At 37.5% G+C, this 15361-nt stretch overlaps 1 protein-coding gene across 3 annotated transcripts in view; it reads right to left on the bottom strand.

Annotated features, from left to right (window-relative positions):
* Tex15 (testis expressed 15, meiosis and synapsis associated) overlaps positions 1-15361 on the bottom strand; it is a 61634-nt gene that overhangs the window by 37474 nt on the left and 8799 nt on the right. For all 3 annotated transcript variants that reach the window (XM_031339510.1, XM_031339512.1, XM_031339511.1), the window contains 2 exons: positions 12619-12694; positions 5278-5413 (listed from right to left, as the gene is read on the bottom strand). In XM_031339510.1, the coding sequence (XP_031195370.1) occupies positions 5278-5413; positions 12619-12621 (139 nt within the window). In that variant the 5' untranslated portion in view covers positions 12622-12694. The remainder of the gene's footprint in view (positions 1-5277; positions 5414-12618; positions 12695-15361) is intronic.

Below are 15361 nucleotides of genomic sequence, written 5' to 3'. Positions count from 1 at the left end.
TTTTTTTTTTTTTGCTAAAAATTTGAATTTCATGGTCATCGTTAGATTCTTCTTACTAGCTAACAGGAGGGTCTTGTTCACATGCAGTCCTCCCCAGCCAATTTCTGAATCACTACTGCAGTATACAACAGTTGAAGTACTTAAGTTTCTGCAGACTGCAAATAAGGGTCTGACTTCCAAAAGCTGAAACCAACAGCAGATTCTGGAGTACAGTATCTCGAACTTTATCTAAAAGGTCATTATTATTCAGATAACAATATTTTCATTTTTTAAAAAGCCCCTACTCCAGTGAACTTCTGAGCTTTGTAAGGTTTTGCTATCAGTAGTGGAGGATTTGTTATGCTAAGCGAAATGGCCAATTTTACCTGCCCATCAGTTGTTGTCTGATGACTTGATTAGAATCCTTGGCAAATAATGTCTGGTGGCAACTGCAAGTAATATGAATGATAAGGGGGCAATGGAGCAGATTGCTCTTCTCAGATCAACTTTGTACAAAAAGAAAAGAATAAAAACATCTCTAAGAATGGTATTAGAAAAGGAATTATCCACAACAGAATGCTATGGAGTATAACAGGGCTTTTAATGAGTATCCTTCTGCTACCATTATGAGATCCTCAGGGTGCTTCTGAAAGTATTCCAAAGCTTGTTCCTTCTCATTGATTTCAAAAACAGTAAAACACTGTCGTACTTGTCAACAGATACAATCCCACTCTAATCTGTTCCATATGCTGATAGTTCATCATTGTGCTCCATGCAAAAGCCCCTCAAAATTTCATATCTATTAGCAAAGTGACACTAAATAATCAGGTAGCTTTCCATTTCAGAACCAGACTGGGAGTCACATTCATTGTATCATGAGGCCAGCACCAGGACTGCCTGTAAAGCTGAGCTCTGTTCCATTGGCAATGTGTTTCAGAGCACACATTTTCAATTTTACTAAGTCCAGCTAAGTCAAGGCTTTCCTAGCTTATGCCTTTGGCACTATAACTGAGTTACTGTTAAATCTAGGGTCATCTAGACTTTCTTTTATGTTAGCTATCTGAGGTTGTTTTTGTTTTGAGACCTGAAACTATGTAAACCAGGTAGGCCTCAAATTCAGAGATCTTCCTGCCTCTCTTTGTGTGCTGGGATCAAAGCACCTAGGAGCTGTGTTTTGTTGTTTGTGTTCAGTTGTCCCTAAAACTGTTTATGTGCATCAAGTGTTGATTCTTTTGGATTTCTTACATCATGCCTCTATGAACAAGGATAGTTTTACGTCTTTCTGTCCAATTCTTTCACTTTCTGTATTAAGATGAAAAAGGATAAAACAGACATTTGTGACTTGATTGTAGGGTTTTAAATTCATTAGCTGTAGGCATTTTACAAACATGTTGACTATTCGTTAGTCTAAGTGGTTGAGAACAGGTATTTCTTTGACTTCTCTGACTTTTCTAGGCTGTTAAAACATCATGACAACAATGTAAAGTTGTGGATGTTACAACAGGTCGATTGGTTCTCAACTCACTTCAGAGTTCAGAACCTCAGGTGAAAAATACTAAGCCTGTATTGCAAAACTGGGCATACTCAAGTAACAAACTGGTTTTACAAATGCTAGTTTGTACCTATTGCTATAATTGTATTTTTCTTTTATATAGTCAAGAGTATAAACCATTTTCTAATGTTGAACTAGCCCTATATCTCTAGGGGATACATTCCAACTGATAATAAAGTAAAAGTCAATGAATTTTAAAAATGACATTTGTTTGTTCATTTTTGGGAGGTCAAAGGATGATTGTGTGTGTCAGGTCTTTCTACCATGTAGGATCTGGAACCGAACTCAAGTCAGGTTTGGTGGCAAGTGCTTTTCTTCACAGTGCTATTTCACTTGCCCTAAAATTCATCACACACACTCTTGTGTTTAACTTTCTGAGGGTTTTGCGTGTATTTGAATGACAGCTTACATGAAAATGAAGTCCTTCCTGGTAAGTGATGATTTTGCTGTTTTGGTATTGGGTGATGATGGACTCACAAACCTAGGACACATGTCCCTTAATTCCATCTTCCGTTTTTACTGTTATTAACTGAAGTAGAATTATATTACTTTCCCTTTTCTCACTCCTCTTCCCAGACCCTCCCATGTCCTGTGCTCTCAATGACAGCATCTTTTCATTATTTCTATACAGTGTGCACACATAGACACACAAATGTATAGAAATACAGCCTGCTGAGTCCATTTTGTTTTGTGTACATGGTTTCAGGTTTCAACTGACAAGCAGGAAGGAGGTTCATCCCTAATTCATTCTCCCAGCTGACATTAGTTGCTTATAGTTCCTTGTCTAAGAGTGGGACCCGCCCCCCAAGAACTTCCTCTTTCATTGTTAACATGGCTGAAGTTAGAGGCATGGACCTGGCTGGAGTCTGCCTTCTTAAAAGAGATTACTGAAAATTGGTATAATATATTCTCCAAATGTATATGAATATTCACCAGTGAACCTATTTTAGGCCTTGTGCTGTAAGTGTAGATGAATAACTGTTAATTTGATTTCTTTAATGGAGATATATTCAGATGGTCTATTTTCTACTTTGACTTTCAGTATGATGTTCCTATCTGACTATATGCCTGTATGCGGAGGTCAGAAGACAACTGAGTAGTCACTTCTCTCTCTTCCACTAAAGCTGTCAAACTTGTGCAGCAAGTACCTGGTGGGTAAAAGGCCACCATCACACTGGCCTTGCCCATTTCTTTGTTTCATTCTTACTGTATACGTAAGACATTGCACATTTCAATTAGGATATACATCTGCGGGTAGAGTTAGTAATATATTAAGTAATCCGATAACCTAGTGATGATTCTTCTAATTTTTAATATCGACAGTCTGTATTCTCTCCTCCCCTCTGCCCATCTTAGTAACCCTGGGTAGAGGCTTATTAGCATTATCTTTTCAAAGAACCTGATTTTGTTCTGTTTTTAAATGCCTACTAATTCTCTTTTTCAAGTTAATTCTTCTGGCTGCCCATCCTGTTTCCAAAGGTGCAACACTAAGCTGTTGTTGATCTTGCATGTTTCTCTTCTAATATATGCACTGAATGCTGTGCACTTTCCTAACCACTGCTTTTCTTGTGTCCCCAAAATCTTGTGTTTTCATGTTCACTGTGTTCAAGGTGCCTTAAAGATCCTCTCGTTACGTAGTCTTTGACCTATGTTGCTTAATAACTGTGTTTAATTTTCAAGTATTTTGGATTTTCCAGGCAACCTTTTGCTATTTCTTTTTTGTTTGTTTTTTTAAAGATATATTTATATGTATGTGAACACTGTTGCTATCTTCAGACACAGCAGAAAAGGGCACCGGATCCTATTACAAGTGGTTGTGAGCCACCATGTGGTTGCTGGGAATTGAACTTAGGACCTCTGGAAGAGCAGTCAGTGCTCCTAACCCCTGAGCCATCTCTTCAGCCCCCAACTTTTTGCTATTTCAACTTTTAAATTTTATTCTTTTCTAAGAGCAGGCTTTGAATGAGGTATGTATGTTTTAAGGCAAAGATGTGTATGCATGTGTGTGTGTGTGAACTTAGACTGTGTACCTAAATATTAAATCCAGATGACTAATAGTGGTGTTGACTTTCATTACAATCTTACTGATTGCTAAACGTATCCACTTATGATGGAGTGTTGAATTTTGAAATATAATAGATTTATGTAGTTCTTCTTGTACTTTTATAAAATTTTGCTTGAGGTTTTTTTTTAAAAACCTAAGTAGAAAGGAAGCTTTTGAACTTGTGGAGAACGTCATGACAGTTAGGATCCCAAGGGGATCACCAGGTCTGCTTCCCCCTTGGCTCTTTATTCTCGACTTCACTTCTTTTAAGTCATTTTCTAATGTTTAGTTTGTCTCTAGATTATGATTGCTTACTGAAGCATATTCCAAAGACTTCTTTAAAAAAGTTCTTTTCTAGGACAGAGAAAATAGATTTTCTTCAACAAGAGTGGTGGACCTAGGTATCTCAACCACAACACAGGGCAGGCCTCATCTTCAGGAGTAGCTGCCCAACATGAAATGGACTCCATGCTTTTTGTGAGCTTTTCTGTTACAGTTCAGTGCTTTTTGTCTTTATGGCTTCTTTGGTCTATCTTTTCTTTTCTTTTGAGAAGAAAAATAACAAACATGAACTTTGGTGGGTAAAGAGGTGAATGGGCTCTGAGAGGACTTGAGAATATGCTCAAAATATATCATGTGAAAAAAATTAAAAAAATAATTGAAGTGTTTCCAAATTATCCCAACATGTGTCACTGTGGTACCGCAGTACTGATTGTTTACAGAGCAGTTTTACTCAATCACATTGAGGTTTTCCTGAATGATGGTATTATGAGACTCCAGGTCATATCTAGTCTTGATTTTAGCACATCTACTAAAACCATGCTGCTTGGGGAAACTGCTGATAATCAAACTGAACAGTCAGCCCCACAAGGCAGACCTGAAGTCCTTGTTCTCTTTAGGGTTTACACCAGTACTCTAGGGTGTGGGGTGTGTCCCACTGCTACTGCAAGCAGGAAAAGCACATGCAACATACCTACTCAGCCTCTTGTGCTTTGTGTAGGCACGAATGCCTGGATGTGGTACAAGACTAAGCTCTGTACTTTGCTTTTAGCACCTCTACCCTTGTGAGAAGAGGCAACTCATTGCCACAAAAGCAAGGCTTTGGGCAAAGGGTGGCAGAGATGGACAGTCCAGGCTCCGACTTGGTCACTACTGCTACAAAGTAAGACAGTGGTAACCTGGCTGTCATTTAGGCTTCCTACTTGGCTTCTTTGGACATCGCATTTGGTAGCGAATGTGCAGTGGTCATGCCATCATCCAAATTCCTGGAGTTTCATCTGATATCTAATAGCTCCCAACTCTTGAACTGCCCCACTTCAACGCCATAGCAAAGAAAATAAGATTTTTCTTTTAAATTTCTTGCAGGAGGAGCCTATGCCATTTGGTATTTCTGGGTGGTAGGCACCATCTAGTTGGAGCAAACAGATTCCAGAAAACATACTGTCAACTATTCTCTAGCCTCATGTTCCTCTTTTTTCTTTCTACTTTTGGAACTTGTTGTAAGACAAGTTTTACTGTAAAATCCAAGGGTTTTAGTGTAATTACTGGGTAGACTAGAAACTGTGTCACTTCATTTTGTGAGGCATATGTGTATTTGAGGAGCCAAAGATTTAACTTAACCTAGTTTAATACTGGGTCAGAACAAACAAACAAACCAGAGAAACAGAATTTTTATAAAAAGTCTCTTCTATAGAAACGCTACCTTTCTCAGTCGTCCTCCTGATCTTTGGAATGGTGAACTTCTTCCCAGCACTGGCTTCTGCGTCCGTAGTCCACAAAGATTCACTGTCTGGGCTGTTGGACTTATCATCCTCATTCATTTCCATGTTGTTGGAAGTCTAAAATCAACCCAAATTATTAAGTTATGATCACTAAATACGCTTCTTACCTATGTACTGCCATATAATATGGTAATAAGCTAAAGTCCTCAAAGGAAACAGGGTAACAATACAATCTGAGTCACACTGTCAACAGGTTTCAATTGCAATTTAACAGGTTTCAATTGCAATTTGCCAGCTTACCCCAAGTGGAAAAATGAATAAATTAAAAATATATTCTGTATGTAACTTTTTCAAGTTTCCAACAGACTACTTCCTTGTAATTTACTAGGCTACAAAGGAGCAACCAAGCATCTTTATTCCTGAAAGTTTAAGCATTTCCACCACTACATCTTTACAAACATGGCAAAACTTTTGCTAAATATTCTATTCTATAAAAGTTCATCTTTCTATACATTTGATCTTACCACACTTATATTTTCTTTAAATCACAATTCCTGGCTTTTGGAGAAACTTGGGAGAGTCATACATTGCTTATTGATGGCCATCCCTATACTTAGATGATAGCTAACAAGGCATTGTTCAATTGCTTGTATAATGCTTAAGTTGGGTTAGTAACAATGAACACACTCCTCCTCCAGCCAGACACCTCAAACAGATTTTTAAAGCTTTCTTTTTAAAATTTTAAAAATTTTATTATTTTCTGTGTATGTGTAGTATGTATGTATGTATGTATGTATGTATGCATGCGTATTACATGTATGCAGGGCCCACTGAGGTCAGAAGAAGGCACTAGATGCCCTAGAACTTGGGACCTCTGGAGGAACAGCAAGTGCTCTTAACTGCTGAGCTCCTCCAACTCCCAGCTCCTCCAACACTCATTCTTCATCTCTCAACCTAGTTATTAAAGGAAGTTATGGGACTTCCATACAAAGACATTCTGTAAGCCACCATTTCCTATGGCTGGTGAGCAGCTTGATGCCAACTGCTCAGCTCAGACACTGAGTCATAATGCCATTATGAGCTGTTAAATTCTGCAGACGAGTCACAAAGGCTAAGAGTGTACAGAGGTTTACAGAGGATCTCCCAGTCCCTATCCTTTCTGTGTCCTCTGTAAGAGACCTTGTGATGTTCCAACATAGGTAAGAGTAGGAATGAACAAGACAATGAGCCCTTCATCTGTTCACAGTGGCAAACACTAGTGAGCCAGTTTCTCATAACAAGAAAGCAGATCTCTGTGAGTTCAAGGCCAGCCTCGGCTTCACAGTGAATTCCAGAACAGTCAGGACTACATACTTAGGGAGACTCTGTCTTAAACAAAAGAGAATATCATCTTTACAATATCCTGCAGCAGTAAAAGCTATGTCTACTCGTAAGCTTAGTAATGAAAAGGAAACTTATAAAAACCTCTTAATTAGTCATGGTTTATTATCTTTTTTAATTAATAATTTAAAAAAATTTATGTATATGAGAACACTGTAGCTGTAAAGATGGTTGTGAGCCTTCATGTGGTTGTTGACAATTGAATTTAGGACCTCTGCTTGCTCCAGTCAACCCTGCTTGCTCCGGACCAAAGCTTTTATTTAATATTATAAGTATACTGTAGCTGTCTTCAGACACACCAGAATAGGGCATCAGGTCTCATTATGGATGGTGTGAGCCACCATGTGGGATTTGAACTCAGGACCTTTGGAAGAGTACTCAGTCTTACCCACTGAGGCATCTCGCCAGCTGTCATGGTTTGCTGTTATCAACAACAAATGAGATATGGAGCAGCTAATATACCTGAAGAAAGACCCAAGTGTTCCATACTACTACTGCAGTTAAATTATGCACTCAGAGAAACTGAATGATTCCAGTTGTATGTTTTCATACAAAGCATTTCTCTAGTAGAATTTACTAATAACGTTTCTTAAATTAACTCATTTTGGTTTTTTGGTGTTTAGGACAATATAGTATCACTAAAAGCTAATTTTAAAGTTGACAAAAGATGTTATTTGGGAAATAAGGGGGCTCAATATTTTCTGCTAAGTAATAGCTGTTTCTTTTCAATTAACTTTTTTTTAAAGCAGTCTAAATAGACCAGTCACATTCATAAAAAGTCTTTTATACGTATGTATCATGGGCTCAGAACCATTACATTTATACTGTTAATTTTTGTATTCATGTATAAAATGTATAACATATTATAGAATATATACAGTAGTCCTATAACTTATTATATGTGTGCATGTATATATGTATATATATATACACATATATACACACATTGTTTACTTTATATGCTTAAAGTAAGAGTTGAATCTCAAGGGTTGTGGTGATGTGTCCTCTGGAGTACTAGGACCATCCTAGGTGAAGACTAGAGGAGAAGGAATAAATTCTAAAAACATCAGTAACAAGTAATGAACAATGGATGGATATAAGACAACTAAAGAACATATGAACCAAAATCTAAGTTGCCCACATTAAAATGTCTATTCATATAGGTTTTAAAGATGCATAATTAACAAGTTTGAGCCATTATACTTAAGGATTAGATAAAACAAATTCTTGGGAAATAGAACATTAAAAATTGAATTTAGAAAAATAAAAAGAATTGACAATCTTCTATTAAAAACTAAGTAAGAATAGATTTTGAAAGATACCATTAATAAATCATAATATAAATTTATCTCTAAAAAAGCAAGGGTCATTTAACAACAGGAAAAATATCCACTTTTTATTACAGAGAGTGGCGATTTCAACAGACACAGAAAGAAAAAGTGAAACTTAAAATCCATTTATATTTTATAAAGCTTAAGAGACAATAGAAACATCCATAACCTGACTTTATATATATATAGTACTAAAAATCTACAGGAAGTTGGAAATGTAAAAAGCATTCTTCTTAACATCAAGAATAAAATAAGGATACCTGCCGTTACCACTTCTTAACAGTATACTGGAGTTGCTCATAGAGCAGAAGAAATAAAATATAAGAACTTTGGAAAAGTAATTGGGAAAAGTGATACTGGGTGCCTGGGCTTAGGAACTTCAGGGACTGACAAGAGACCAACTCAGTTCCTGAAAGAAAGCTTGGACCCAAATGCCAAGTAAGTTATATAGAATGTTAGTTGGGAAGGTAAATGTAATAATGGATTAGAATTCTGGTTCTACTGGACAAAGAATATTGCTCTGAGCAAAGTGCTGGGCTTCTCTCTGTAACAGTATCTATGTTACAGAGATACAGGACACAATACTAACTGTAAATGTATATCTGATTCCTTTTTACGGACCACCTCAAGTCTATTGAGAAGTACAATATTGTAAGGACGAACAGAAGTCAAATATAGGCCTACCTCTAGTTCTTCAATTAGCCAGCAAGCAAGACCTTGGGCAAGTCATTATCTTTCCTGTACATTATCTTGTACGTATAATGAATGTTTATATATTTTTAATAGACAAGTTGACGGCAAAAGAAATAAACTTTTCAGGCGGTGGTGCCCCCGCACCTTTAATCCCAGCACTTGGGAGGCAGAGGCAGGTGGATTTCTGAGTTCGAGGCCAGCCTGGTCTACAGAGTGAGTTCCAGGACAGCCAGGGCTATACAGAGAAACCCTGTCTCAGAAAAAAAAAAGAAATAAACTCTTAAAATTGAATAGTTGGTCTATATAGATGTAATCATCTCAAAAGTCTATTTTTTACGCTTATTATTTACTTGTGATTTTGTGTGTGTGTGCATGTATGCACTAGCTTGGGTGTGGTGGGGCGTGTATGTTCCATAGTGGAGAGGTCAGAGGACAACCTGGGGGTACTAGTGCCAAGTCACTGCTGGGCTCTGTCACAGTTTATTTGTATTTTTATAGAACTATCCTTACAAATCAGGAACACGAGTTCCTAAGACTATTAGTTATAGTTGAGAAATTGCTCAAAGCAAGCACAGATCACCACTCCTAATCAACTTCAACAAAATATTTCAGCTGATCACTAAAAACTATTTGTTAACTCAAGGGCATCATCAAGGGAATTGATGCCCTCCTTTGGCACTATATGTACATGGTGCACTTAACAAGCATTCAAAACATAACCTAACAATAATTAAAAAAAAAGGATAAGTACTTATATTCAAATATCTACCTTTACTCTCCAAGTTTCTAAGCTCCTCAATTACATCCAAGTAAAATGGTTCTTCAGAGGGTTCTAATCTACTAGACTACTAAGTTTTTAAAATTTTTAAATTACAGGGGCTGGAGAAATGGTCAAGTAAAAGCTGGGATTAAAGGCGTGCACCACCACTGCCCGGCGAGTCAGGGTCTTATATAGCCAGTTTGGCCTCCAAATCTATGTGTAGCCATGAATGACTCTGTTCTGATTTCTCTGCATTCTAACACTGTCATTTCTTTAAATGTAAAATAAACATATCTTTAAAATTACGTGCACTGTCTTTCTGTATGTGTGCATGCATGCACGCACGCGCACACACACACACACACACACACACACACACACCTCTGTACCACAGTGGGTCAGAGGACAACTTTCTAATGTTAGCTTTCTTCTTCCACATTGAGTACCAGGGACTCAAATTGAGGTCATTAGGCTTCAGAAAAAAACATTTTTTACTGGCTAAACCACCTCACTGGCCCTAAACATACTTTTATTTGATAATTCCATCTTTTTGTTTGTTTGTTTTTGTTATTCAAGGCAGTATTTCTCTGTGTAGCTCGGGCTGTCCTGGAACCTGCTCTGTAGACCAGGGTGGCCTCAAATTCATAGAGATCTACTCTTACCTCCCAAAATTAAAAGTGTGTGTCACCATCAACCAGCAATTCCACCATCTTAATTCTAATAAATATGAATCCATTTTTGTCTGAGTTATTTGTTTATAATACTTTGTTTCCTGCATTATATATCTATGCAAATATCCATATATACACTATATATGTGTATATATTATTTATTAACTTATTTTTTTAAGTTCATATTCTTTGGAGCCTACCCGACATCCAGACCACTGAGCTACAATCAAGAGGTCCAAAATAAATCATTATTGCATATGAAATAAACTGTTCTATACAGACGCCAATCCCATTTCAGAGGGCAGTACTTGCAATAAACACAACCAGGAATACTGACTATCTACACATGGAAGAACAAAGTTGGATTAATCCCAAATGGGTACAAGATCTGAACATTAGAACCAATTATAAAAGCAAAGATGGGACCTTTCGGAAGGAATTAGGTCTTGACAGGTGTACCTTCCTGATGGGATTAGTGCCCCTAGTACAATGATCCCATAGACATCTCTCACCACAAGGACACAATGTGAACGAGGAAGTGTCCCTCATCACACACCAGTTCTACCAGCTGCCTGAGCAGACTTCCCAACTATAAAAAGCAAGCCTTTGTTCTTTTAGAGTTGCCCCATATGGGGTATTTCCTTAAAGCAGCCAAGATGTCCTAAAGTAGAGGCAGGGGCTTTTAGAAGATTTCCTGTGGACAAATGAGCCTTAGTCAGCAAGTCTGCAATAAAAAGGATTACAAAATGGCTCATACCAAAATATGTTGTCTAAAACACAATGCTTCAGGCTAACATTGTAACTGATTATTCACTACCAAATGTTTGTTCCACAGTGATGGGAGGGCTCAAGGATGTAAAGAGTACACTGCTTCAACGATGGAAGCCTGAAAGGAAACTTTCCTACAGGGTCCAGAGTTGGCCCTGCACTGCTATCATCAGCAAGAGCCTCTGTTAATAATACTCTCAGCTGACTCTGATTTTACTTGGTCAATTCAAGCAGGAGTACCTGGATGAACAGCAGCTCCAACATGTACAGCCAGGATTACATGCTATCGTACAATGTAAATGTAAAGGTTATTGTAAAAGTGAAAGTTATTCTAGGACTTAAATGTCAACACTTGTATACACATTTAAATGAAGTTCACCCATTTTTCGGCAACTAGTCTATCCTTCGTTCTCTTTCAAATCTTATAGTGAGATTTGACCAGGTATGACATGTAACTTGGGAAGGGAGTGTATCTTCAATGTCTTAATGTAGAACAATAATGACCTAAAGCTTAGACTTACTGTGCTTTTAATTTTTACTTAAATGGCCATCAGAACCTACTCTAACTAGTTTTCGTTTCCTGGCTGTATTGTTTACTTTGCCACATACCAGGATCTTTTAGAAAAGTACCCTGGAAGATCACCGTCCTTGGAGAAATAAACCTGTTAAGTTCAACTTCTCTGGGAGGTTTTTACTTTCACCAGAGGCAAAGGCTTACAGGAAGAATACAATAATTCCAGTAGTTGACTCACTATTCTAAAAACAAAGGATTAAAAAGGAAAGTCAACACAAGGCTAGGGAGGTAGCTCATTGAACAATGGGCTTGCTGTGCAAGTCTAGTGATTTGAGTTCTAGGCCTAGACCCACAGAAAGGGAAAGGAGAGAACAGACTCCACAAAGTTGTCCTCTGACCTCCACACAGGTACTGTGGCATGCATGCCCAAACATGCACACTATGTGCACCAAAACCACAGTGATACAGAAAATTAAAAGGTAAGTAAGCATAACTCCTGAGAGAATGCTGTTTTGCTAATACTTGATTTATTTATGTTTAAAAGAGTTAAAGAGCACACACTGTATGCTTAAAATCAGTATCCCTATCACAGCTTTCCCAGAGGGTTTAATGATGTATAAAAGCTGTGGCTCCACTCAACAGGTTACAGTAGGCTGGACATATCACAATATTCAGGGATCTTTAGTTGTGTACACACTGAAGACTCCAATGGATAGTTTCAAACACAAGGTCACAGATGTTTGTCTCCCAGGACAGTCTGCACTTGGTTCTACACGAGCGCTTGCAGCCACACAAACCTTGGTCCTAAGACACGCCTCTTCTGATTCTGGCTAGCCATGGTTAAAGGGAGTGAGGTTTGTGTGGACTGTCTGCTCTCACGGGCAGCAAGAGCAAGATAACGGTGGTGGTTGAAACCTTTCCCAGCCCCAATTAATTTTTGTATAATGATTGAATAAAAGTAACTGGAGTGAACTAGTCGGGGCCAGTCTTTTTTTTTTTCCAAGAAAGAAGGCTGGACCCTTCTGCTCCTTCGGAAAATGAAGGCATAGCACTTCGTTGAGCTTCTCTCTACTGTGGCACCTACAACCAACATCAACCATTAAAAAACTATTCATAAATTAGAATTAATCACCTAAATAAGTTATTAAAAAGTCATCACAGAATTGTAAGTCATAATAGTAAAAGTCATCACTTGAAATACTTACCATTCTTCAATGGTATCTAGTGTCATAGAGAGATGGTCAGGACTCAGTCTGTACACGAAAAACAGTAACGGAGCATCTATTTGAAGAGAAAGAGATAGAATGTAGAAAATTATGGTAAAAGCTCCCTGCTAAGAACCCCCATAAGTCCACGTCATTTGGTTTTTTTCCCCTCTGATTTCTGCCTCCAACTCATTTTGTGTTCTTAGCATCTTATCTCAAATCTCTTCCTTTTTCTCATTTTTTTCTCTTCCCTTCATATACTGTCATCTGCTGGTGAGAATGCACTATCAGCTCACTATTTATTTATGTTTACATCTTCTAATGAAATAAGATGACATTATGACAGTAGACGGGCTTACATACAACAAACCCACTAAACACTAAGTGCTGTTACTTTTGTACCAAATTCATGGCAAACAGTTACCACGCATGTTATGCACAGAGTAGGTACTTTGTGTATATTAAAGCCTCGTTTTACCTTCTCATTATCAAGAAGACAAAACATGGACCAAGAAAACTAAAAGAACCTGCTTTTTACTCAACTGGCAAGTTCATTTTCAGGTCCAAGTTTGCTGCCTTAATCTGAATTCTAAAGCCAGTATGCCATCCCAATCCAGGCCCTACATATTGTAATACATACAGTATTGCATTTAAATACTTGGATTGACTATATCATGGAAACATTAACAGCTGTGATTAGTTTCTAGCCTTAAAGATCTATTACAAGTAGTTCTGTGCTACTGTAAAATAAGGCAATTTTGATGTAAGGACCAACTAACTGTTGGTCATTTTTTTTTTTTTTAAAACTAAAAAGCTATATATTCCTCTCAAAGAAATATATTTTTATTAGTGAAATAACTAACAAACTTTAAGACTTACTAAAAATTCTAGAGTTTCTTTTCAACTTAAACCACTCAAGAAAATTGAAAGATATTTAATGCACATATAAATCAATTTTAAAAGGAAAATATTGCTATGTATTTTAGACTGCTTTACTATGTTGTCAATGTCTTACTCAAGTATTTTAATAAATTGTCCAAGAGATATAGAAATAAAAATAGAGATAGCTGGACAAACCTGGTCATGTAATACTATAGAAATAAAAAAAGAGACTGGTACACGAAAGCAAAAAGCCAGGGTAGGCACCATCAAACATGGCTGTTTGCAGTCCTGGGGAGGTAGAGCAGGAGTTCAAAGCCACCCTTGGCTATATGCCAAGCTCAAGCAAGGACAGCCTAGGCTACACAAGACCCTGTCTCAAAAACAAAAAGAAATTAATAACAAAATGCAAAAAATTAGGGAATTAGAAGTACAGAACAACTTAGTAATGGTCAGGCCTCACTATCACTCATAAAGGATACCAATAATGGTCTAAAATACTTAGTATTAACTGTATGTGTGATACATAACTATAGTTTGATGGCTTTCCCTTTTCCACAATCTTTTACATTCTTTATTTTCAACTTAGGCCTGGAAGAGTTACTACCACAAAGAAAAGTGTCCTCGTCCCCAGTGAGATGGTGACCTAAGAATACTCTATCACAACGTTCACAAATACATCAAAGGAGCAGGCTTCATGAAGCATGCCTGTTTACCCTTCAAAGAGATCTGAAAATTTGCCACCAAGGAAAAAGATTTTCCAGATATGTTCAAAGATAATACAAAGTAGGACCTAGCCTACACTGGATCGTGTGCTATATTGTACAGAAAATGTTACGAGGATCCAAATTCACAAATGACTTTTACACTTTGAGAAATTTGTACACTAGGAATCACTTTCAAAACTGTACAGGGCAAGAACTAGTCACAAAAGGTCATAAAAAGTGGCAAACTGGAATGGTAGAAGAATGGCAAACAGAACCCCTGGACAAGAAAGCAAAGTTACCTACCAGGACACTGCCAAGATGGAGTGACATCAACTATAGGTTGGAACAAAGGAAATTCTGGTTTGGTTTAATCTATCCACAGATTTGTGACACTTACTCTATTTTTTAAAGAGCAGACAATGAACATATGCTGAGTATGGTGGTGCACAGCTACAATCTCAATACTCTTCAGAGGCTGAGGCAATAGGATTGTTGAGTGCCAAGCAAGCCTGAGCTATTTCAAAACAAAACCTACCACTGAATAAAACACCCTAAATCCAGCAATGCCTTTTCCCTTTACTATGTATATTTTCCATTCCTTTTGCAAATTGTAGACAAGAAGAGAAACAGTAATATAGCATAGACATATATTTAAACATGAAATTATACAGGGAAAATTAAGTATAAGGTGAGAAGAGGAATAGAGAAGGAGTCATCATGGTAAAAGTGCAGAGCAGCTTCCACTTAGATAGGTAGTCACCATGGTAAAAGTGCAGAGCAGCTTCCACTGAGATAGGTAGTCACCATGGTAAATGTAAAGAGCAGAGCAGCTTCCATTTAGATGCAACTATTTAGCTCAATGAGATGCAAATCAGATTTTAAAGAAATCTCTCATCGAATAAAACAAACCACATTAACAGATACCTTTTGCTGTAGGATATTTGATCACACTGTGAACCCCAGAGATTGTTACTTACTAAAAAACTTTCTAGTTGTGGCGTGGCTTAACCTTCAGTACATACCTTTAATCCCAAACAATGAAGGTAAAGCTAGTTTGTAGAAGGAAGCAGCCATGTGACAGAGAAAGTGACAAACCAGAGAAATATTTGGCAGAATAAGAGATCCCCAACTCTCAGAAGAAGAGAGAGGAAGGGAAG

The sequence above is a fragment of the Mastomys coucha genome, unplaced genomic scaffold, assembly GCF_008632895.1.
Source record: "Mastomys coucha isolate ucsf_1 unplaced genomic scaffold, UCSF_Mcou_1 pScaffold22, whole genome shotgun sequence".
Lineage (NCBI taxonomy): Eukaryota > Metazoa > Chordata > Mammalia > Rodentia > Muridae > Mastomys > Mastomys coucha.
Note: the sequence above shows the minus strand (reverse complement) of the source record. Positions and strands in the feature narration are given on the sequence as shown.